General features: G+C 45.3%; 1 protein-coding gene across 4 annotated transcripts in view; it reads right to left on the bottom strand.

Moving 5' to 3' along the window:
* Positions 1–1,166: 1,166 nt before the first annotated feature.
* The window catches only part of SERTAD2 (SERTA domain containing 2), a 115,962-nt gene continuing 92,251 nt past the window's right edge, over positions 1,167–24,877 (bottom strand). The window contains exons 1-3 of one of the 4 annotated variants that reach the window (XM_086326336.1): positions 24,506–24,866; positions 13,613–14,235; positions 1,167–6,419 (exon numbers count right to left, since the gene is read on the bottom strand). In XM_086326336.1, coding sequence (XP_086182462.1) covers positions 5,459–6,419; positions 13,613–13,623 — 972 coding nt within the window. In that variant the 5' untranslated portion in view covers positions 13,624–14,235; positions 24,506–24,866 and the 3' untranslated portion in view covers positions 1,167–5,458. Of the gene's footprint in view, positions 6,420–13,612; positions 14,236–24,505; positions 24,871–24,877 lie in introns of those variants that run through there. The other 3 variants (XM_086326335.1, XM_086326337.1, XM_086326338.1) reach the window with 3 other exon arrangements.

Here is a 24,877-nt window from a genome sequence, read left to right as displayed (position 1 = left end):
ACACAATTCAACCTATACCAGCTCTCAAGTGCTCCCCAATTGCCACCATATTCCATGGCTGATTGACCAGAACCCTCATTTTCCAGCCCCATTCCCTCACCAGCTGGCAAGAGTGGCCCAAAACTACCCAGAGCAGATAAGGCTGGCATCCCATGACTCCCTCCAAGATGGCCCAGCTGCCAAGGAGATAGCACTGGGTCTCCCCCACGACCCTATGGAGGACGGGGAAGGGGCCAGAGGGGAGCTAGACTGTATAAATGGGGGGTGGTGCTGCCAGAGGATGTGCAACAAATTTGTGAACCACTTGTGCTTTGGCACGCCAAACCTGGCCACAAGGGTGTTAGAGAAATGACCCAACGGCAGTGAAGAGCAGCTAGGAAGCAGGTGGAATAATTGGAGGTGAAGGGGGAAGACGGCTTGAGCTGGGGAAGCAGAAGCTGTAGTAGGTTCGGAAAGGAAGCTGCTGGAATACACCTAGGAGAAGGGTGATGAGGCCAAAGAGAGGCCCAAAGAGGAAGGACCAGCCCTGTTGGGAAAATGAGGCTGTTTTAGATGTACTGAGTATGAGATGGCAAAGCTTGGCTGAAGTCCAGAGCTCAGGAGAGAGGTGAAAAAGTGAAAGTGTTAGTCCTGTCTGATTCTTTTGCGATCCCATGGACTGTAGCCCATTAGGCTCCCCTGTCCACGGAATTCTCCAGGCAAGAATACTGGAGTGGATAGCTAGTCCCTTTTTCGGGGACTTTCCCAACCAAGGGATTGAACTCGGGTCTCCGGCATTGCAAGCAGATTCTTTACTGTCTGAGCCACCAGGGAAGCTGGGAGAGAGGTAGGAGCTGGAAATAAGTTTTCAGAGTCCTGGATGGATTAGGAACCCTTGGGAAAACAAGCAGAGTAGAGGCTCAGCAAAGAGCTGAGTCACCAACTGAACCCTGGGAAAAACCCAATGTTAGAAAGAGTTGGAGAAGGAGGTTTGAGAAGCACCCAAGGGGCAGCGGGAGAACCAACAGAGAAAAGTGCTTCTGAGACAAGACAGAGGGAGACGGTGATAGCACCAACTTGAGGGGAGGCAGTGGGGGGTGGGAGGGGCACCATTCACCGACACGGGCAGACGGTGACATACAAGCTGGCTGTACTCCAGGCAGAAGGAAACTGCAAACACACCTCTCTCATCTTTTAACTGTTTATTGTATAATATAAAACTACAAAAGTAAGACTGCTCATTTCCATGTACATTTAATCTGTCCAATTGTTCAGATTACAGCCCAAACCTACATGTGAATACAACCATCTGGGTTCTGATGTAACGTCTGTAATATTGCATAGAAAAGGCACAGCTCTCAGGTCTGTGGGGGAAAGGTTACACCTCCTTTTTGACAAAAGCCCTCCTCAAAAACCATGCACCAAACATGTTGCTATGTACATCTGTTCCAAATCTTGGTTGTATGGACCACACTTCTCTTCCAAACTTGTTATCCCCAAAAGACATCCACAATTTTTACTGGCTTTGTTTGCAATAGTACTTGATCCTGGCTAATTTTCAAGAACCATTTAGACTCATTCTCAGAAGCCCTGAAAACAATTGTACATAAGCAGGACGCACACACCTCACTGCCACTGGCAGTTACAGGAAGTTAACCATTTACAGCCAGAAAAGGTTAAATATGCTCTTTTCAATTCTTTTCAGAAAGTGTATAAAGGTTCAATTTGTAACAGCAAGATTTTGAAATTAAGACAATTCATATAGAGAATAACAATCGCTGCACAACGTAGAGTCTCTCTCTCTGGTTGGTTTTCTTTTTTTTTTTTTGTTTTAACATCTGTCATCTGAGAAGGCTGCCCTGCAGATTCATAATTCATTATTTACCACCAAGGGTGGTTAATAAATTTAAGCTTTAAAAATGATCCGTAAGTTGACACTTGGCTCTTTGGAGTTTATTTATTTAAGAAATTTTCCTTGATTGATCTCAGGGCAGTTGGGACACTCTGAGGGGCTATGGCAATAAACAGCACAATTGAGAAAGACACTTCTCCGGTGGAGGTGGCTTGGCTAGTTCTCACCCTTTGGTGTGAACGAGGGTGTCAGTGGTATGGTTGCCCCTTCTGTCATAGAGAGAAAGTGCGACTAAAAAAAGTTAAAAAATATCAACCCTTTGATGCTTTTCTTAAAAATTTGGAGGTATTAAAACATTCCTCATCCATACCTTTTGCATATTTCAAATAGACCCATATTTTAGAGAAGAGAGTAAAAATGAATGTGGACTGTGCATACGATGAGAAGACCCAGGGGTCTGGCTCAGACCCCCTTCTAGTACAGATTGACATTCCTACAGAATACATTCCTACTTACATTCTGCACATGTTACCATCCAGATGTTGTTAGAGCTCCACAGTAAAATAAATATATTTACACAGAAAAAAAAAAGGAATAAATAACTTATGAAAAAAATCACTTCAAATTCAAAGCTCTTATTATTCTGCTCTCATCTTGTCACTTCATTGCACATCACTGTCAATAATTGTCCTCTCCCAGCCCCACCCAGCATGTCGCTCTCGTAAAGGCACCTCACATTGCCTGCCTGACTCTGAAACCCATGTGGTGTCCTTCAGGAGGGGGAAGGCACTGCCACCGGTGGCATGTGGACGCACGTCCCACGCTCGAACTGGGGCTCGGAGATCACACACAGGCTCACGTTCTTCCCTGTTGGGACATCGCTTTGTCAAAATAAGACACAAAGATAACTGGAACACTTGGTGGTTTTGTTCTTTCGAAAAAGGGCCACTAACTTCCCTTGTTCTTCCTCATTAGACCTTGAATACCAAGAATTCATGGCAAGGGTATCCAGAGTTAAAAAGCACTTGCGTGCTGCTGTTGGGGGTTTTTGTTTTGATCCTGAAGCCCAGCCTTATCAATGCGGGAGAGTGGGAGAACCACGTGTGGGCAACATTTCGCAGTGCTTATTTGAACTGCTGCCCAACATATGGGACTTGTTTAAACACACAATTTGCTAATCCAACCAAAGTACAGTTGTTCTAAGTTACTATCAATCAGTTTTTAACAATGGCAAATCAGCTGCCTTACCCTGTTATTGTCCGGGATAATGAACACTATTGTGCACGGACACGAATGTGTCTGTGTGCGGCATGTGGAGGGTTTGCTGGGTCCTCCAGCTAGCAGAAGCGTGGCGTCTGGGCGGTCTTGTTCTCTACAGGAAAAGGAAGCGCTTCAAATGGACAGGCACAGTGACACTGGAAGCATCTACAAAAACCCTCACCTTAACTATGTGGTCCCTGGTCCTATTATAGGGAATGACACATCTGTAGTAGTAAGAGGTGTCTGGTGGAGGGTGCTTACAGGAGAACAGTGCAATTTGATCGATTCCTCACTGCTTGAATGAGTTGATAATTAGCCTTTAAAAACACATTTAGGTGGGGGGGGGTTGGGGTGGGGGGGGGAGTAAATCAGAATGTAGAAAGATTTAATCATATCATACATGAATCTTCTGCTTAGATGAGCAGTTCCTTCATCACAAATGTATTTGCTTTGCCATGTGCATTATAAAAATAAAACTATCTATGGCTTGTATAAAGTGCCATTTTATAAAGCTGTCTTTTTTTAATTGGCCAGAAAGACTCAATTTTATCCATGGCAAGAAGTGAGCAGAATTGGTGACTGAATATTGACAAATGACCAACAACAAAGACAACAACAACAACACAAATCCCATAATTTAAAAATTCTTAAATAAATATAAAAGTTACTCCTAAAGAAGCCATCTGCGTTTCAACAATATAGGTTGTAACCAGCAGAAGTACCATCGGAAGAAAAGAAAAAACTGAGACAGAAAGGCCATAAACAATTTCGGCAACAAGCATGATACATCGCAAACATTCTAAAATTAAAAGTAGATCACTAGGAATAAAAAGCTAGTTCTCCTGGCAGAGAGAGGATGGCAAAGTAGGGGCAGAGGGGGACATGCATAGACAGTCCTGTGTATTTGGGTAAAACAGCCTTGTAAAGTGAAGTTAAAGCAGTTGATTCGAGAAAGCAACCAGATAAGAGGCCGTGATGTAACGGGGCCAACTCCTGGTTCAAGAGCCATGGGCGTCACACAAGTGCATCCCAGGCTGGGCCGAGGAGAGTCAGGCTCACTGTGGAGATCGTGACGGTGCCATTTTCAGCACTTAGCAACAGAGGGAATGAAAGCTCTAGGGAAGGGAAGCCGGAAAAGACAACTGAGCAACATGATGGATGCCTTCCGGGGGAAGAGTTCCTTCTTGGTGAGCCCTAAACATTGCAATAGGGTTTAGTTCCATGAAGAGGTTGGTCGCTTTTCATAAAATTCTGTTCGTGTGTAAAATTTCAGGTCTTCATAAAAATTATGCCAAAAACGGAAAGATCTGGGGTTTTGTTTAAAAAAAAATAAGAACAATTAAAAGCGCAGACTTGGCATAAATAGAATACTTAGTAGCCTTCCCCTTCAGAGAGCAAGCGAAAGAGAACCATCATGTAAACCCGGAGCTCCATGGCTGCCTCCCGCCAACTGCTTAATGCAAGCTTGATGAGCACACGTGGCTCTGGCTTTGGAAGTCACAGTGCTGGCGGGTGTTCATGCCAGGGGGTCAGTGCTCATGAAATTTGGGTGTGATATCTCCTGGCCCTTTTTAAAGCGCTGTGTGTGTGTGTGTGTGTGTGTGTGTGTTTGCATCTGGGGACATCAACTGCGGATTGATTTGATCCAATTTTCTCTTTGCACCAAACACATATAAAACATTACAACTCTATAAAAGTACAAGTGCAACTTGTACATCTGAAGTTTGCAGGAACTATGTGAGCAAATCCTATCAAAATAGCTATCTCATATGTATAAACAGCATTTGTTTTTAGAAAAACAATATCATAAACTGCAGAATCTGTACAAAAATATAAAATAAATTTGGGCAGCAGTTTCTAAACAGCCATGTAAATGCAACACTTACGAGGAGTAGTTAATGCCTCTAAAAAGGCTGAATTGCCAAGTCAACCTATACAGGGCGAAAATGCCGGAAAAGGTACTGAGATTATCTAAATAATATATATATATATTCTTTTTTTTTTTTAACTCTTGCAATAAAACTTATAGAAAAAATAGACAAATATGCACATGCAATTTACAGCTTTCCCAACTTATTCCTTGTGCTTCACTTGAACTGTTTTTGTCATTCAACACAGCCACATCGTCTTCAAATGTATTCTTTCTTATTCCCGGGTAGTAGGTCTCTGAGGAACCACTCAAAAAAAGCATATTAAAAGTGGTCATACTTGGATGAAGGCACTCCAACTCTGCTCAAAGCAAAAACTAGTGTGATCCTTTTGTAGAATGTTCTTCTCAGAAAAAGGCAAGCAAGGGTGCATGCACAGTGCGGAGAGCTGTCGGGGTGCGGGGGGTGGGGTGGGGAGCAGGTGCGGGGGCCCCGGGGCTCAGGATCCGACCAGCACCTCCATGATGTGGTCCAGCTCGGTGAGGTCCATCTTGAATGGCTGGCTCGGGGCGACGGGCTGGCTGCTGTAGGGGGCCAGCGTCTTGAGGAGGTCATCGGCCGATACGGGGGACATCTTGGAGGCGGTCCCCGACGCGGACGTGCAGGGGTCGAAGTCGTACATGGACGTGTCAATGTCGGCGAACAGGATGTCGTCCAGGGTCAAGTCTGTGAGGAAGCCCGTGGACGCGGTGATCTCAAAGTTGCCAGGCAGGGAGTCCATCAGTTTCGGGTCCTCAGGCCGGCCGCCCTCCTGCAGCCCCTCGGGTCTCTGAGGCGCGCCGGGCCCCCCGGAGGAGGAGTCCCCTTTCGGGCCGTCGGCCTCCGCGGCCTCCGTGGAGGTAGATGTGGGACAGAGCTCCTCGATCTCGTCCAGGGCGGAGGAGAAGCTGTCCTTTTCCGGCGGGAGGAGGGCGGGAGGCGCGAGTCTGGCGGGGGCGGCCGGCGACGAAGTGCAAAACGTGTCCGGGTCGTCGTCCTCGAGCAGCGAGGCGGGGGTGAGGCAGGCCTCCAGGGCCGCGGCGCCGCCCAGCTCGCAGGGCGCGGGAGCGGGCTGGCTGAAGGCGGGCGGCGCTTCCCGGGAGCTGGAGCCCAGCGGGTCGGCGGCGGCGGCGGCGGCGGCGGGCGGCGCGGAGGCGGGGAACGCGGGCCGCAGGCTGCCCTCCTGCTTCAGCTCCTCCTGGATGCGCCGCAACATGTTGTTGATGAGCACGGTCTTTTGCAGGCTGGGCTCGGTGAGGGGCCTGTGGTTGTAGAGCTTCATAAGGGAAATGTTGAAGATAGTCTGGCGCTGTAAGGTGTAAGACACCTTGGACGGACCGTCTGATGGGGACACGATTTTGCCTTCCAGCCCATCTTCATGCTCGTCAAACTTCCGTTTTCCTCCTTTCCCCAACATATATCTAACAAGGAGAAAGGAAGGAGATGGAATCAATCCTACAGAAACGAATTCCACCCCGCCCCCCTCCCGTTTTCAAAAAAGATGCCGATTTCAGAGGTCAGGACTCAGGACCTGAGTTCCCTGACCAGGGCTGGTTACAACAGAGGAATTCATTGGGAAATCTACCTCTGTGTGGCGGTGGAGCAATTTTTATCACTGGGTAGTCTGTTGAATGTATTTCTTGAGAAATGTGTACGACACAGACAAGTTAAACATTACCATGGAAACCGTGATTTTGACTTTCTCGCTTGTGTGCCTGTGCCTACCTACCCTGTTACCAAGCAGGTTCAACTTCCCTCCCTCCAACAGATCTATTTTTAAAACCCAAGAAAACACTGACAATGCTATGACCTAAACAGGTAAAGGTGTCACAGGTTACAGCTTGAACACACCTGGAATGATGAAAAGAACGCAGTTGGAAAAAGGGGAACATGTACAGTTTTAGTAGAACTGCATATGCTTTCAAAACACTGCTTTCTTCCCCATCACGCACAGAGCCTGACTGTTTGGTGACATGTGGTGAAGGGCTTAGGCTGTATTAAATGACCACAGTGATGGAGCTGCTATCGCTTTTCTGTCAAGAATCAAGTGCAGGATTTCCCAACCCAAGTTTTTCCGTGGCTAAGTTTCATCATAGGCTGTCATACCTGAGTGCAACTGGACTAATTTAAAAGCAATTTCCTGTGATTATAAGTATTGCTGTTTGAGTACTGGGTACATTTCTTAAAATACCTACTGTGATTCCTGCAGCGATTTCAAAGAGACAACCACCTCCTATCTCACACCCTGAGCACTGGGGAATGGGTTTTAACTCCTGCCCACCTTGCCTGATATGGCAGCCTCCTCCTGTGCTCTGTCCTGATTGAAGACACCCCCAAATGCCTGGAGAGCAGCTGGCCCTTCCTCTCAGAACTTCAGCATCTAAACCAAGCAATCACAAGTCCACTGGTCTGTGTCTCACAGACCCCACTTTATAACGATTTAACCAAGAAAGCTGTCCTTGTGTCATCGTTCAGACCCGCAGACGGGCTTCTCATCAAGCTAGGCCCGTGGCTTGTTCCTTCCCCCTCTACAATGCTTACCCAGAGGGGCGTGTTAATGCTCTCCTCAAGGCCACTCACTCTTTTTGATGATGTCACACACAAGAAAGTGCTTTGCAGTTACCCAGCATTTTTTTCTAAAGGTGACTTGCCTTTTACTGAATGACCTCCTTTAATCCTTTAACTCATCCCGCATTTACACTGCCTTGGGCACTCTGCCAGAAAGTGGGTCGTCCGGCACAGGAATAAAGCCTGGTCTTCAAGGAGCTTAACAACTTCTCCTACACCTTATTATCATTTTAAAGTGGGAGTCTCATCCTAAAGGGATAAGGCTAACCATAATAAAACTTCCTTCTTCGGCTTTGTGGAAGAAGGCCAGACGTGCAGGTGGACACAGAGCCTGGCGCGCAAGTCCCATTCCGGGTGGCTGCCTTCATGTGGCTCAGTCTCCAGCAGAGAACGAAGACAACTGCAATCCATCAAGTCAGAATCAGCCTGAGACTTTGTTAACGCTTGTAAAGAATGTGGAGTTACTTATAGGAAACACTTCCCCCCACTTCGTAAACATTAAGAAAATGGCTGTCAATCACTAGGACCAAAGACCAGTCCCATAATTAACTGTTCTCTGAGGCAAAGAAGGTGTGTATGATAGTAACAAAGGGTTTATCTAGTGCCTCACATGACAGCAGCATTTCCTACTGCTCTGCTCAGTGCTGTCTCATTTGTATGTACACACGGCATAGGACATTTCCTATCTAAAGTATCTGTGCCCATTTAAACCTGAGTGTGAATCAGAGAGGAGGCGACTTCATTTCACAGTACAAAACACTTGCTACTTTATCTATCAGAAGTACACTCAGACAGCTGTATTTTGAAACAGATAACTGTATTCAAGTATATACCATTTGTATTTGCTTACAATTTAATGCCACATCCAGAAAAACTCCACTTTCACCAAAGGAAAAAAAAAGTGAAAGTGAAGCTTGCTCAGTCGTGTCCAACTCTTTGTGACCCCGTGGATTATACAGTCCATGGAATTCTCCAGGCCAGAATACTAAAGTGGGTAGCGTTTCCCTTCTCCAGGGGATCTTCGCAACCCAGGGATCAAACCCAGGTCTCCTGCTTTGCGGGTGGATTCTTTACCAGTTGAGCCACAAGGGAAGCCCAAGAATACTGGAGTGGGCAGCCTATCCCTTTCCAGCAGATCTTCCTGACCCAGGAATTAAACCGGGGTCTCCTGCATTGCAGGTGGATTCTTTACCAACTGAGCTATCAGGGAAGCCCCACTTTTACCAAAGAGCTCACCATATGCATTTAGCTATCATATAAGGCCGTTACATAACCTATGTTATACACTATAATTTGAATGTACCCAATACACCCAAGTGTGTGTGAGAGTACACAAGTGCGTGCGTGCGCGCGCGCGCGCACACACACACACACACACACACACACACTATCTCTCTCTCTTAAAACAGTGTTTCTCAAAGTGTGATCCATAGATGGAACCAGTCTACAAACTATTACTGGTTCACAATGAGGTAAGTAGAAATTCTGTACTGCTTAGAAATTTTTATGGCAGATTTACAGAGTAATTATATTTTGTAAATAAAACTTTTTAAAATGAGGCTTCTATTTTTACATCCGTGTAACTCATTTCATTTTTCCAGTATTCTGTCAGGTTTCACTGAAGTATTAGTCCATAAAGGAGGAAAACACAAAGAAGATGGTCTTTCATCACAGAAAGTTTGAGAGGCACTGTCCCAAAATGTAAACCAAACACATGCCTCAAAACAAGTATGTAAGCTTATGGCTACTTTAAATGTTTACTGGCTCTCTGAAGGAGAAGTAACACTCAGGAAAGACAATGCAGATGTTTCCTTTCTTTCAGTCATTCACACAGAACTGTCTTTTAAAGACTTGTTACCAGGAAAAAAACAACAGGACTTTTTCAATAACTCACATTTCTCTAGAAATAATCAGCAAGCACATAGAACTTAACTATTTAAAAAGCACGTGGTACTACAGGCATGGTTAGCCAAATTCTCATGGCTGAGGGAGATCGATGGAGATACTTTTCAGAGAGATACTTCACTGTGAGAAGCACCTGATTTCCAATTAGAATGATCTAGCTGGTCATTCGGAGAAGGCAATGGCACCCCACTCCAACACTCTTGCCTGGAAAATCCCATGGACGGAGGAGCCTGGTGGGCCGCAGTCCATGGGGTCGCTAAGAGTCAGACAAGACTCAGCGACTTCACTTTCACTTTTCACTTTCATGCATTGAAGGAAATGGCAACCCACTCCAGTGTTCTTGCCTGGAGAATCCCAGGGACGGGGGAGCCTCGTGGGCAGCTGTCTATGCGGTCGCACAGGGTCGGACACGACTGAAGTGACTTAGCAGCAGCAGCAGCTGGTCATTATCGACTCAATGTACATGAGTTTGAGCAAACTCTGGGAGACAGTTTAGGACAGGGAAGCCTGGTGTGCTGCAGTCCAGGGGGTCGCAAAGAATTGGACATGACTAAGCGACTAAACAACGACAACAACAAAGCTGGTCACAGCTCTGTGATGTGATATGGATCCGAATGATTTAGAGAAAGCCTGATAAGACATCTGTAATGCTGTCTGGAAGGGGAAGGAGGAGGACCTGGGTACGCCAAATCCATGAGCAGGAACAGATAGATGAACTGAATCTTGGATGCTTCTCAAATGTGTAAATAAGGACCCATGATAGAGTATCTCTCAAAGCAGGTTTGGCTTCATTTTTCTATTTTGTTTTATGAGGCAAACTGCTCTACACACCCAGTAAGATTCCAAAATGCACACAATCCTGATTTGTAATCTGAACTCTAGCTACATTTTTACAAAAAGGAGTGAAAAATGACATGGTAAAATCTAACCCACATTCTTATGTAGAACATTACATTTTTTTTTTTAATTTAAAATTTGTAAAAAAAAAAAAAAAAAAAGTTTTCCCAAAGTTTGCTTAACATGCTGTTCAGAGTTCTGTCTGCCCACTTTCAGAAGAGGCCTCCAATTCCTGGAAGTGGGAGGGAGGTGAGAAGGACCCTCACTTGGAGATGTGTGAACATGGAACAGACACGATTCAAAGACAAGACAAGCCTCTCAAAAATACGAGGGCCAGGCTGCCCAAAGCCTCTCCTCAGGCACTCCAAGACAACAGCAGTAGCTCTTCAGGCCACTGGAGAGGCATGTGACCTTTTAAAAGGCCCCACTTGGCTGCAGAGTGAAGATGGAGCAGTAGCTGGAGGTCACTAAGGGCTTCAGGGTAACAGGGGTGGGGGTGTGGCAGGAGGTGTGTGCTGTTCCTGCACCAGAGGCCCCTTGGAGTGGAACTGGACACCGGATGGTAGCCTGGAGTTCCCTGAAAAGAGGAGCTTGTGACAAGTTGGTTTCCAGGCTACCCCGAGACTCAGCACCTCACTTTGCCTCCTCCCTCGACTTGTGAAGACCCAGGCCCAAAGCCCGTGGTCTTCTATCCAGTCTTTCAGTAGAAGGCCCAAAGGAGATCCGGAACTTCAGGGTGGTTAGAGACCCTGACATGGAGGAGTGAGGTGCGTGCTCGCTCCCTTTCCTGCCCACCTAGAGGGGTCTAAAACTAACCACAGTCACTCTTTTGATTGAATATTCACTGGCTATTAATATACAGTTCAAGGTAAAATACCTTCCCTCCCCAATAAACTTGTTAGAAACAAACCCCTAACATTCTGATTTGCTTAACATAAATTTTGGCAAGTATTAACTGCAGCAATCTAAGTTTTGAAAAGAGAGAACAAAAACTCATAGGGAGCAATACAAATGGACACTTCTCTGTGGGAGTTTTCCAGGAGGTTTAATAGTGAATAAAACTCTCCAGATACCAAACCTGGCTTTCAGTCAAGCCACTTTCACTAGGAAAGACCCTGCCCTCAAATGCTACAAATCTGCCCAGGGAAGATGGTCAACAGTAACATGTCACTAGGCGATTCCTCAGAAGAGAAAGAACCAGAGAAGCAGGAAAAGATATTATTTGGGGGTTTGCAATTCCAGATTCTAATGACTCCCACAGTCAGGAATCAGAGATCAGTACAGACTGGGTGACCGGGGAGAGACTTCCAGAGATAGGATTTGAGGTTTATACTTAAGGCAGGATTGCCTCTCGGTGAACGTGTCCCACCCCAGACGGTAAGCTGTCTGAGGGTTTTAGACAGTTCTGTTCATCTCTGTATCCTCAAGGTAAGGCAGTCCCTGACACACAGAAGATGCTTCAGAAATAGCGACTGGATGAATAGTAAATGGAAAGAATGAGAAAAGACATTGAGGGACAGCCAGAGACGGACTGTAAAACAAAAACAGAGATGTGTGTCTTTGGCTCTGGGTGTAAACTTGGCGTGAAGGGAGGGTATGACAAAGGGGAAGTCTGAACGAACCTCAGAGGGCACAGCTGTACAGGGCAGGCGTTGGGTAAGATCTGTTGGGACCGGAGGCACTGAGGGTGGGCAAGGACCCTGCATCCAGAAAGCTGTGCGTGCCTCTCTCATTCTTCAGTTCTCAAACTTGAGTGAGCATCAGATTCACAGAGGGGGCTCGGTAAAAGAATGCTCCCCCCGCCCCCCACTATCCTAGATTCTCATTCATTTGGTCTAGTGTGGAGGACCGAGCTCTATATTTTCAGCAAGTTTCCAGGTAATGCTGGTCTAGGGACCTCATTTTGACAACCACGACTTCCTTTTTTCTCCACCCAGCTATTTCATATTTAAGCCTGAGAATACCTTTACTCAATTAAATCTTGAGTTTAAACTGCTTCCCTATTTGTGCCTAAGCAGGTAAGGAAACAAAGAATGAGTAGCTTTGTGATGGCAACTGACATCAAAAAAGAAAGACTACATGCAGAAGTAAGATGTCCTAAGCTCAATTTTAATGATAAATCTCAGTTTCTCAGACTGATACATGTGATACCACCAGCTCACTGGGGCCTAGGTTCTTCTTGCCGTGATCACAGAGTGAATGGTAGTGAGGCCCAGTGTCCTGAGAGAAACTGAAATAGTACCCATGTGTTAAAAGGAGCATTTCATAGCTTTTACATTTTTAAAGCACTACAGGAAAAAGACGCAAACATTAAAAAAAAAAAAAAGAAAAAACAAGCAATCAAAAAAGTTCTCTTAAACTCAGTGTTTTTTCAATTATTTTACAGCTATGCCTTGGAAAAACTGTTTAAAACACCGTCCTTTAATATTATTTGAACTGTCAAAATAAATGTTACGATTTTCTTTTTCCCCTCCTTTTTTTGGTTATTGTAATAATACAAACACTTCTGTCGAGGGCTGACTTTCAATAGCTCGCAGCGAGAGAGCTGCTTTGCTCCATACAAAACCCCAGCCCAAAAGGCTGTCTACGAATGGCTGAGCACCAGGTTCCCCACGAACTAATTATGATTTTAAAATTAACAATATTAAATCCACTTTTGCAAACCACCACTTGTGTAATCCCCACTAACAACAAAACCCACTGCTTTAACCTGCAGCCCGCTGTGGCCACCAGTGCTTCCTAGAGGCCCAGAGCCTGGGGGCCGCTGACTTGATAGGTGCACGGAGGGGCTGTGCGTGGCCCCTGAGGGCAGCATCACCGCTGGGGCTTATGAAAGGCCCAAACTGGGAGCCTGCCCCGGCCCACCATGGGGGCTGGCTTTCTGGCTCAGTGGGGGTGGAGGGGGGGGGGTCAAAAAAAGATGCAAAAGACTTTAACTCAGTTTATCCCCCCAAACAGTTATCACCCCAAACAGAAGGAAAACCCTCCAGAAGGAAAATCCTACTCAGTAACCACGGGAATTAATGCTGCAAAAGGTGTTTTAAAAGAAGGTCAGGATTGATAGCTTAGTTCCAATTTCTGAAGGGAGGAAATCACTGGGGAGGGTAAGACTGACCATATGATCAAAGAGGCAGCCAGGAGGGGCGGCAAGCGGCCAGCACACCAAGGCAGACGTGGAAAGGGCTCCCAGCTCCGCACCACCCGATGCTCACACACACTCGTTCGTCCACACACAGAGGCGGGGCACACGGGGGAATCCTGAAAGTTATTACTTTAAAACACCTCAAGGCTGGATGGTCTGTACCTTGTGTACATTTTCAAGAGCTTGTTCCAATTTCCTTTTGGACCAGTAAGTGACAAGTAGAAATCCAGGGTTTTCCTTTCTCAGGAGCATAGCGGGCTTCACGATTAAGTGACATGTTGTCTCAACAGTCGGTTTACAGGGCAGAGCTCAGTCCTGGTGTCTGCCGTCAGGGAAGGGTAGCTCCTAGTGGGGCTCTGGGCTCCCCGGGAGCGGGTCTCGCTCTAGGTCCTCACCAGGGTGAAGAGGCTGGCGTCTGCTGTTCGATGAGTCACTGGCCTGCACACTCAGGACCTGTGCACGTTTCTGTATGCCCGTGTCACTGGTTAACAGCTCTCAAGTGAAAGGCTCCTAATAAGAGTCCTGGGTCTCCTCAACCACACCGTCCTGTGTGACAAGTGGTGTGACTACTGGCTGCTGAAGGGTCCAGAAGTGCCCATGCTGACACTAAAAATTATAAAAACGAGGCGTTCACAGTAACGCTAATGACTCAGAATGATGCCTTTTCCTCATAGAGCTACCCAGTTTGAAGAAAAAAGAAGCTATGACGTGTGACGAGTGTCTTCAACCAGGCTAGCAGAGGCTATTTCCTCACTCAGACATCCTGAGCCGCCAAACCCAAAGTCCTGTAAATGGAAACACACGCATGCTTTCAGTTTCTTTCGGGGGCAGTGGAAGAAGAAAGAAGTTGCCCCTGGCAAAACTGAGTGGGTGACAGTCTCTCCAGAGCAGGAGAGAGGCTGGCTACAAATGCCGATGAGACAACTTCTGAAACACAGAACATTCTCATCTCTCCTCTCTGACGCCTGCCTTAGGGTGTGCTTTGGGTCCTGCTCTTGAGGTGGTCCAAGTGCAGCCCCTGCTCCTGAACAGGACGCCTGCCACCAGCCTCCAGCGAACTCTGGGAAGAGCTCTTTTGTCAGCTGGCCACACATCACCTCCCAGGCAGGAAGGAAAGGCCCCCTCCTTGTTCCACAGGGGAAGCCAGGTTCCCTTAGACAACTTTCTACACTGTTAAAATATTACACCTTAATCAACATCCAACACTCAGGAATCTGATAATGGGTAGGCTTTTGACACCCTTCCTCCCCCAGGTAACAGCAGAAGCCGCGGGGTGGGGGTGGGGGGACACGACTTAGAGGACACCCTGAAGGGACATGCGGGGGGGGGGGGGGGGCGGGGGGGTGCTGGCAGATCTGGGAGAGAGCTGACAGAAAGTGGGGTGCTCCCAAAGCCAGTGCTCTGGGACAACCCAGAGGAAAAGAGTGGGTAGGGAAGTGGGAGAGGGGGTTCAGGATGGGGGACACACATATGTATACCCGTGGTTGATTCATGTTGATGTATGGCAAAAAGCATCACAATATTGTAATTATCCCCCAATTAAAATAAATTAATTTAAAAAAGAAAGTGGGGTGCCTGCAAGGATCTGCCAGCGGGGATGTTCCATGCACTGTGACCCGTGCAGTTCCCCCAATTCCTGGTGGTGAGCCTCCGGGAGGCCGTGCGGGGGTCAGCACTCCCCCAGGCTGCCTGCAGACCCCAAAGCGACTGCTTCCGGCCTCCGGGAATGGCAGAAACACGGGCAAAATTCCAACAGGGAGAAAGCCTCTGCGTGTTTACTCCCAGAAGACAAGGGAGGGTAAGTAACTGAACCCCTAAAGCTGCCCCTATCGGGGAAGCCTATTTTTTTCTTTCTTTTTTTAAGCCCAAGCTCATCCAGGATGAGGTCCCTGCAGTAACATCCATGCTAATTGCTAAGTAAGACAAAGCCTTCCCTAACAAATCAGCAATGTAATTATGAAGCCAGTCACTAGATCAAGCCAGTTAGGCGCGCTCGGCGCGGCTCCGAGGCTGTAACCCGACACCACTGTTTGCGGAGGCGCCTCCCCGGGCTCTCCCGGCGGCGCTCTCTGCCGCGGGTAGCGCGCGGCCGCGCATCCGTGATCAGACTCCAGTCGGACGGGTCCCGCGGCGAACAATCCCCGGGCTTTCTCGACAGCGTCTTAAAGCCTGGAGACAAACCGAAATTCGGCCAGGAAGTCAACCTTGAAGTCAATTAAAACAACAGCTTTTACTGTTTGGGGATGTAAGAAACTCTTGCCTTCCCTCCTAGGACTTTTATCTACTTCTATGAAATTGCAGACGGTTTCTGACTGGTTTGTCAAACATAACCTTTCCTCTTGGAAAAAGAAAAGGACATTTTCAAATGTGGATAACTGCATTTAGTAAACAAATCGTGAGAGATAATATTTCAAGTGAATATTTCTTAGGAATAAATTATGGCCTTGTTACTAAACATCTGGAAAGAAACAGGTTTTTTAGAATGTAACTGTTAAGTAATAGAAAATATTTCTAATATCCTGTCTTACTGGTATAGGTTTTAGACCTAACTCTTAGGAAGCTAGGGACATCAGTCACCTTCCAAAGATACTGAGGATGTTTACAGTTCTCTTAGTTTATGTAACAATTTTGACTAAAAGCACTGCACACCTAAAGTAAAAGACTGAGCCGAATTATACAGTTTCTAAATTTAAGATGAGCAAAAAAAAAAAAAAAAGATTCTATGCCTGGAATATGCTTTAAAATACTCTAGAAAAAAAAGACCATGAAGATGAAACAAGACTGACAAAATATTGATGATTGTTAAAGCCCGATGATGAGCACAAGGGGATGTACTGTACTCTATTTACTTTTGAGTGTGTTTGGAATTTTCCATAATAAAAAGGTAAAACATGTACACACACATCAATACATATTTTAAAAATTCTACAAATTTAAAAAAAAGTCAAACACAATAAACTATTTATACCCTCAGTGAGAACTATGATATTAACTTGATAAGCTATTTTACACAGAAGAAAGCTATAAATGCTCTTTGTAAACAAGCATGCCCACTACAAGTTGGAGCTCCTCTTCAGCTTTGAAAGAGAGTATCACATCTAACCACAAGGGGGCGCAGGAGAGCAACAGGCACTCCTGAATTCTGATTATTCACCGCAATTTCTATCTACAGATCTCAAAGTATACACATTTCCAAGACTGTTCCCTAATTCAGGTCTCCATAGGACACTGCTTGACAAGCCAAGAGCCCTGCCAAGACCACACTATATTATGCTATGGTTCAAAATCTGGAAATATTGTATAAAGAAAAGGTTGTTGTCTGTATATAAGTAACACTGATGTTTCAAAACCCATGACTAAAATCCCTGGAGGATTCCTGAAGCAAGAACACACACAACAAACATACAACCTGAGTCATAAGATGCGGACTGGGAGAAGCCAGTAGTTCAGAATTTCCAGTGGGGGTCCTAAAGTGATCTCCAACAACACAATGAGTCTCAAGGTTAGCAGTAGGAATTTTACTAGGATAGAAAAGCCTTCAACAATCCAATTGCTTTGTATTAACAGGAAATTGCCTCCACACTGAACAGAAATGGCTTCTGGCAGTTTTTTGGGAAAACTTCATAAAGAATATTGGGGAGGAGCCGTTAAATTGTAAAACACTGGTAACCTTAGAGAGATCATGAAGCAAGTTGATTGTATAACTTGCTGGAATTCTCCCTATGCAAATTACAAATTACATCACTGTTTGAGGTATTGAAGTTCTATGATATTGTATGTTCATAAGAGATGACCTATTATCACCAATCTTTCCATAGGAAACTTGGTAAATATGAACCATTATAATATTATTTTTATAAATAATATATTATTATAGACATTAAAATTATGATGCTATTCCACACTAATTTGTTGTCAGGAACTCAGCTTTAGCATGCTGAATCTAAAGCCTCATTAACATTAAGGGAAGGAATTCTTAGATTTGAATTTCTTTCCCTTAAGATTATATGCCAGTAAAGGCCAACCACTCTTGTCCCACCCCCATTCCCATGCATAATGAAAACATTTTTTTCTCCAGTACTTATAATTGCTTGGATGGCATTCTGGTTTCAACTCTCCTGTACTATCTTTTCCCCAAAGATACCTTGTTTTTCTGCTCACACTAGAGACCCTTAATAAACAATGTCAGAGGGGAAAAGGCTTAGGGTTGAAACCAAATGCTTTGCCAAAAGTATGTGATGGTGTTTTTTTTTTTTTTTAAAGAAGGCCTTCAGATACATAAAACGGTCACACCAAAACAGGTAAACATAATTTGCTAGAACAAATCTGTGAAAATAAAATTTCATCTTAATTAAAACAAAAGATTACTACCTTCTAGGTTTTGTTAGCCAACTAACTTGTCACTGAATAAAACTAACAAAAACTAAGTATGCTACATTAGGGAGTGTTTTTATGAAAGTGTTTTTAAGGGATATTATTAATTTTTAATCTCCTCTGTTTTAAAATTGGGAATGCTTTAATACTGTGAAAAATCACTTAAAAGAAGATATGCTTTATATTTCTCAAAAATATAGAACTTACTTTATCTTCTAACTTCTACATGCAATCTAAAGAGAAAAACCAGAGAAATATTCTTTACTTACTCATTGAGTAAGTCTAAACATTGTATATAGTCTAAATCTGAATTCCTCAAAAGAAAACTATCCCTAAAAAGAAAACTATCACATTTCTATAATATGACATATGAGTATTAAAATTTAAGTAAGTAAGTAAGTAAAGTCACTCAGTCGTGTCTGACTCTTTGCGACCCCATGGACTGTAGCCTACCAGGCTCCTCCCATGGGATTTTCCAGCCAGAGTACTGGTGTGGGTTGCCATTTCCTTCTCCAGAGAATCTACCCAACCCAGGGATCGAACCCGGGTCTCCCACATTGTAGACACTTAACCATCTGAGCCACCAGGGAAGCATATTAAAATTTAAGGTACAAGGTAAAAGAAATATACTTCAGAGACGCCTGAGAGGGAGGAAGGGCTTCCTTTGTGGTTCAAAGGGTAAAGAATCTGCCTGCAATGCAGGACACTTGAGTTCAATCCCTGGACTGGGAAGATCCCCTGGAGAAGAGAATGGCTACCCACTCTAGTATTCTTGCCTGGGAATCCCCATGGACAGAGGAGCCTGGTGGGCTACTGTCCATGGGGTTGCAAAGAGTTGGACACAACTGAAGTGACTAACACACACGAAAGGGAAGAAACAACTATTCTACTATGTAAATATCTATTTCATATAAGTAACATTCATATTCAGAATGTTTAAGTTAATTCTAAAAATTAGGCAGACTCCTGATAAGGTTTTACAAAGACAACTTAAACTTTATTTCATACACTTGAATAATTCACAGAGTAGAAAAAGTTAAGGAGGATACAAATTAAGCTTGAAGGCAGTGAATGATACTTTGTAAATATGACAGCCCTTCTTTAATAAACAAAATAATTACTTTGGGGCTATTTTGAGATAAAAAGTATTTCTTCCAAAGGATTTCTGAGCATCCATAACTAATGACCCACAGAACTTTACTCAAAGTCACTCAAACATAATAAAAGTAATCAGAATACCACACTGAAAACAACACATATTTATTTTCTAAGGAAACTACCTCTCAGAACTTCAACCTGTAGGAGCTTCAAGGACCTTTAAGGAGATCTTGCCTCCACCCCACCCCACTGCCACCCCTGAACATTCTGTTCACCCTGCCTATCTTTAGAGGCTTCCAAAGCAAGAAGGCAGGTGCCACTTGAGGAATCCACGTTTTGAATTTGCTAACCAACTACTGCTAGACAGCTAACAACCGTCATCTGGTAAAATCTATTTTATTTTCTATTTCTGGCCATAATAAAAATATTTTAAAAAGTAGTCTGTTAAAAAAAAAAACAACTATTCGGAAAAGACCATCACCAGGTTCGTGACAAGCACAGAGGCAGTGCAAAAACTTCTTCATCAGCTACAGACCATGGTGCTCAAATTCCTCTGCCAGACCCTTTTTCTGTGACTGCAAGGAAGACACAGAAGTACACAAACATGGAGGTTCCCTCCTCAAGAAAAGGGAAGAAATCTGAAAAGCAAATCTGTATCAAGTATTATTAAAAAACGGAATAACTACTAAGACAGGTTCAGATTAAAACAGTTGCCACCTCGTTATCTCATTGGCGTGGCTAGAATTTTATGCAAACCTGTCCTGGTGTAGAGATGACCTTGGGACTTTCAGATTCCCTGAGTTTAACTCAACACTTCTAAACACCAGGGTGGGGTACGCCAGCCGGCCTGCCTGAAGCCGGGGAGCTGTGGCTGGCGTGGAATGATAAGCAGTCAGCCAGAAGAGCAGAGCAAGGGGCTAAAGGTTGATCAGCAGCAAGTAATGCTTCATTATTTAATTTTCTGACCACAGGCACCATCAAGTAATACTTTTTACTTTTGTTGAACAGGTTCACAGAGACAACTGAGTGAGTGAGTGAGTGAGTGGGGGAGTGGGGGGGTGGGGGGGTGTGAGTCCTAAAGAGTCAGAAGCCCTTCCCCTTCACTGTTCTACTTCATGAAACTCCTCAGAAGCACACAAATGCCTGGTTTAGCCTCGTCTTTTCAGTTAACCACCTATGAAGGTTTTTGAAAGAAAAAAAAAAAAAAGCTGAGGATTAAAGAGCAACTCTGAGAAGCTACAGGTTTCTGCAAGGGGACAGAGACATAGTAAGGCCAGACATAAATGAGTGTTCACAACTGAGGTCTGCTGCTTGCTACTCGGAGTTACTAGAGAAACAAAGCTGCCTTTGGGCACCTAAAACTAGTCGGACCTGCTGTAGCAGTTGCGCAGTCGGCCCGGCGCTGTCCCCCGCTCCCCTCCCTCCGGCCCCCGCCCCACGCATCCGCATGGCTCACTCCACTCGGGGCGGCGCCGAGCGGGCACACTCGGCCCTGGCTCTGCTGTCCCTGCTCAGGGGCAGGCCCAGCTCTGGACACACGGGCGTGCAAGTGTGAGAGGAGGCCAGACGAGACAGCAGATGCCGACTCCATTCCGAACTGAAAGCTGCAGTGGGTGCAGAACACGGCTTCTGTGCTCCTGGGTTGCTAAGACAGATACACCAAATTGTGGGACTGGCTGCTGGGACTCCAGGCAGGGATCCCCGTTTAAGTTCAGAGGAGGGACGGGAGACCTTGAGAGGAGACGAAGGAGGCTTTCTAGCTCCTAGGGCCCTCCGACCACAAAGAGAGCTGAATTCCCTTCCAAAAGGGAGTTTTCATTGTCTGGGGTGCTTGTTGAAATGACATACATCTGTTTTGTCCTATGAGCAATCATATGTTTGCAAAGATATTCTGATATTTTTATTTTCGAATTTCTATTTCAAAGAAAATTTTTAGACAGCCAAGCATGTTTTGTTTGTCTCATGATCTTCAAGGAAAAAAAAAAAAACCAACAAGGCGTCCATTTATTACCCAGAATAGGAATGTCGTCTTTTTGGCCTGACATATGCCATTCACAGATTCATACAAAGAATGAACTGCCACACAGTGCTCATAGAGAAAGACACTGCTCCACACAATGAGTGATGGGCGCTCTGGGGGACAGTGCTGCTCACAGGACTGCCCAGCATCTGTATAGAGGGGCAAAGTTTGCCTTTAACGCCAACTGCACTGGCCATTGGAGACAATCATTTTGTTTAAAAGATATGCCAACTTCGGTGAGCTGCTCTTCCCTTCAAGAATATTAGAACTAACTATATGTAAAGTAGATAACCAGTGGGAATTTGCTGTAAGACACAGGGAGCTCAACTGGGGGCTCTGTGACAACCCAGAGGGGTGGGCTGGGGTGAGGGGTGGGAGGGAGGTTCAAGAGGGAGGGGACATATGTGTACCTGCCACAGGCTGATTCATGCCAATGAAACCAACACCACGATTGTAAAGCAATTATCCTCCAAGTAAAAATAAAAAAAAAAAAAAGAATATTAGAATTAAATTAAATATCCACACATTTCTTTAAGCAGGAGTCCTAGCTCGGGGGTTTTTGTCGGCTGTTTAAGGAATAATTATTAACAGTTGGTAGAAAAGACATGACTTGTACATATGCAGTGGCCACCGCATTTTTAAATGATCCTGTTCTGCTGGTCAGTGCAGATTAATGGAAAGACCGTGAAGGTGGGTGTTACCCTTATTTCAAGGCCATTTTCACTTAAAACTGGAGCTTGCCCTCTGGTGCCTTGAGCATACACCTGATCTTTGCACTCAGTAATCAGAGACACCTCTCTGTCCTCTCTCTTCCCCCACCCCACCCCTGCTTTGCCAAGAAACTGCTGCAACTATAACTATCTCCTACAGGATAGGCTGTAACAGTAAATATGAAATTCTGTAGCAACAAAGTTTTAGAAAATTCTACAAGTGAGTTAGAGTTCATACTCCAAAATATATTAACCTACACATTTTTAAAGTCTATGTTACAATACTAACAAAATTGTCTTGATTTTTTTGATATAACAAAATAAAAAATAAAACTTCATGCTTTTATTAGTATTTGTTTTTTAACAAGAAATCACAGCAAAAGAAACTTCTAAAAGTTTATGTTGTAGCTTTTATCTTCTTAATAGCTAAAGTGTAAAATATTTTGACTGTGGGCAAACTTTTAGTATAACTTGTTACTGATAATTTGAAGTATGCTTTTATTTTTATTTTCTTCATCAGTTTAATTTTTGACAGAAAAAATCTTGATTTGTACATATGTACATATGTATTTCAATGTCCCCTTATATGTTTTTTATCTATTTTGTGTGTGTGCACCTTTCTAAGTAGTGTTGCAACTCATTCTGCCGTTGGAACACTGTTTAAAATAGCATATGCCAAAAGCTATCTGCTGCTACACAAATTTGAGTTTTAAAATATCAAAATAAATACCATTTAACTATGCTCATTATTAATAATTTAGTGCATGGCAACTGGGTAACGTTTATATTTCAGCTTCTCAATTAAATAAAAGGCTTTCAAGGGGACAGTTCAACAAACAGAAGTCTAAAGGATTTCTAAATGTGAGCTAATATCCCTTTCTTAGTTTTTTAAGGGAAACAGGCCCAGGCAGCTGTTACCTAAGAAGCTGTGACACTCGCTTGACAATAAAACTGTTCACTAGGACATTCATGTCCTACACTTGGTTGGTATTATAAAATTTAAGTCTCCTATCGTAATTACCCAAAGAACAGAGCTGAATGTTAAAAAAAAAAAAAAAAAAAAGGCTGTCCGATCCATTTCATAAGCTTTCTCACCTGAGAGCAACATGGTTATGCACATTTTAATTAGGAGGGTAAAGAAATAAAGTTATTTTAAAGGGTTTCAAACTTGATGAAGAACGTAAACAACTTTACATTAACATATAATATCTCTAAGTAAATCAACAAAGTTAAAGGCAGACTTTCTAACATTTATCTCTCTTTTTTTTCCACGAAGAAATAGCTGAAATGAACATTAAAGTAGAGATCCAAGAACAAGCTCTTCTTGCTCCTGCCAGAAGCTGAGATCTCAGGATGGGTATTTTCATCCTCAGAGCACACCCTACCACACTCAAATCAGAATAGACTGCTATAAAAAGGGGGAGGAGTGGGAGGAGCTCTAGGGGTGAGTTTTGGCTTCTGGGTAGCTGAACAACTCCCCCCCGCCCCCCGCCCCTGCCCCCAGGCCCCCATCAGCAAAACAACCCAGAGGCTCTCAGGTGGACTGTCCTCCAGGGGTTGAGTGGAGCCAAGAGCCCACTTCACTCTTGTCAGAGACTCGTCTCTAATTATAAAAGGCTACTTTGAACACTTAAGGCCTCAGGGATCCGATTGGCTAGTACAACTTCTAGGCTCTTTACACACGTTATGGACATTTCTTAACATATATTGAGAAATCACAAAGCATATTTCATGAACAAAGCTTGAAAACATTTATTATCTTCCTTAAGACCAAAGGAGGCTGTCCAGCTTAATTCAAATGAAAACTGGTACAGTCTGAGACTGGACGTCTCACCTTGCTGATCGCCCTTCCCCATTAAGTGCCTGTAAAAACTTACTCTCCACCTCCTGAAACATCCTGAAACTAACCAGCTTGGAAGCAAAAAGTTATTCTAAGACAATGATACCTAATCTTTTTGAGAAATTTAAGGCTAAACACAGAATTCTACTCCCATCTCAATCTATTACTATTATTTCTGCTAAAAGTAAGATAACTCCTGGCCAAGGCAGGGTGGAGGGAATTTATGATTTTCTCTCGATGCAGGGGCGCTCTGAAGGCACCACGTCTTGGTACAAAGTCCAGGGCCTGGGACAGCTGGCTCCCCTCGGCCCCCTCCCTCTCAGTCATAGGCGGTCACCACTAAGATGACTTTTAGATTTCTAACTTAAAAAACTAATGAGACATCAAGTTTAACACACAAATTCAAAATCAATTCACTTGGGCACGGGCGAAAAGAGGGCGGAGAGGGATGTTTCTAAGTTAAAACACAGGGCAACTCACAGAAATACACTAAAGCAAGCTGGATGCAAACCCGGCCACAGGACTGAAAAGTGAAGCAGCCGTCGCGCCAGCAATACGAGTCTTAAAAAAAAAGTCTCGCACGTTCACAACAACACAACCGCCACAACACGCACACAGATCCCAAATGTAAAAGCGACAGCTCCAAGCTCCCTCCGCCCCACCGTTAGGCTCTGGTTAGCTCCCGACCCTCTCCTGACCCCGGTCCGTGACTGCCCGTCCCCTGCCTGGCCCTTCCCCCAGCAGATCTGCCCGAGAACGCTGGGGGTACCCGGCGCCGGCCCCGGGGGTCCAAGGGCGCGGGGCCGGGGAGCAGCGGGAGGGAGCGCTCCTCCCGGTACCTGCTCCAGCCCAGGTCCCTCTCGCCGAGGCTCCCGCGACCCTCGCGGCCGCCCGGCGCCCCTCCTCCGCCCTCCAGGCTCACCCGGCCCTGGCCAGGTCCCAGCGCTGCCCCCACCCACCCGGAGCCCCGCGCATCCGAGAATCCCCTCCAAGCCGGCGCCGGGAGAACTTACCACATGCAGCTCCACCTGGGAACTAGCACATCGGGAGGGGTTTCTGCCCACTCCTCAAGCTACTCCCGCTCCATGCGGAATCCCCCGCTCCGGGGGCCCAAGGGTGGCGCCGAGGAGCGGGCAGGAGGCGAGACCGAAGCTAAGACTCCGCCGTCCTCTGCCTGCGCGCTCGGAGCATTATACAATGGTGGAGGAGGAGGCGGCGGCGGCGGCGGCAGGCAGCGGAGGAGGAAGCCGGAGGCGGGCGGAGGGGGCGCCCTGACCGAGCGAGCGGCAGCCACTGCTCCAGCACTAGCTGTGCAGGAGTGACGTGCGGCCAGCGAGCCTCCCGCGAGCTCCGGGCCCCGGGCTCAGCAGGCCCCGCCCCTCGGC

The sequence above is a fragment of the Bos grunniens genome, chromosome 11, assembly GCF_055505025.1.
Source record: "Bos grunniens cultivar Pamir isolate PY7600 chromosome 11, Bosgru_T2T1.0, whole genome shotgun sequence".
Lineage (NCBI taxonomy): Eukaryota > Metazoa > Chordata > Mammalia > Artiodactyla > Bovidae > Bos > Bos grunniens.
This window is presented reverse-complemented; position numbering and strand designations above follow the sequence as displayed.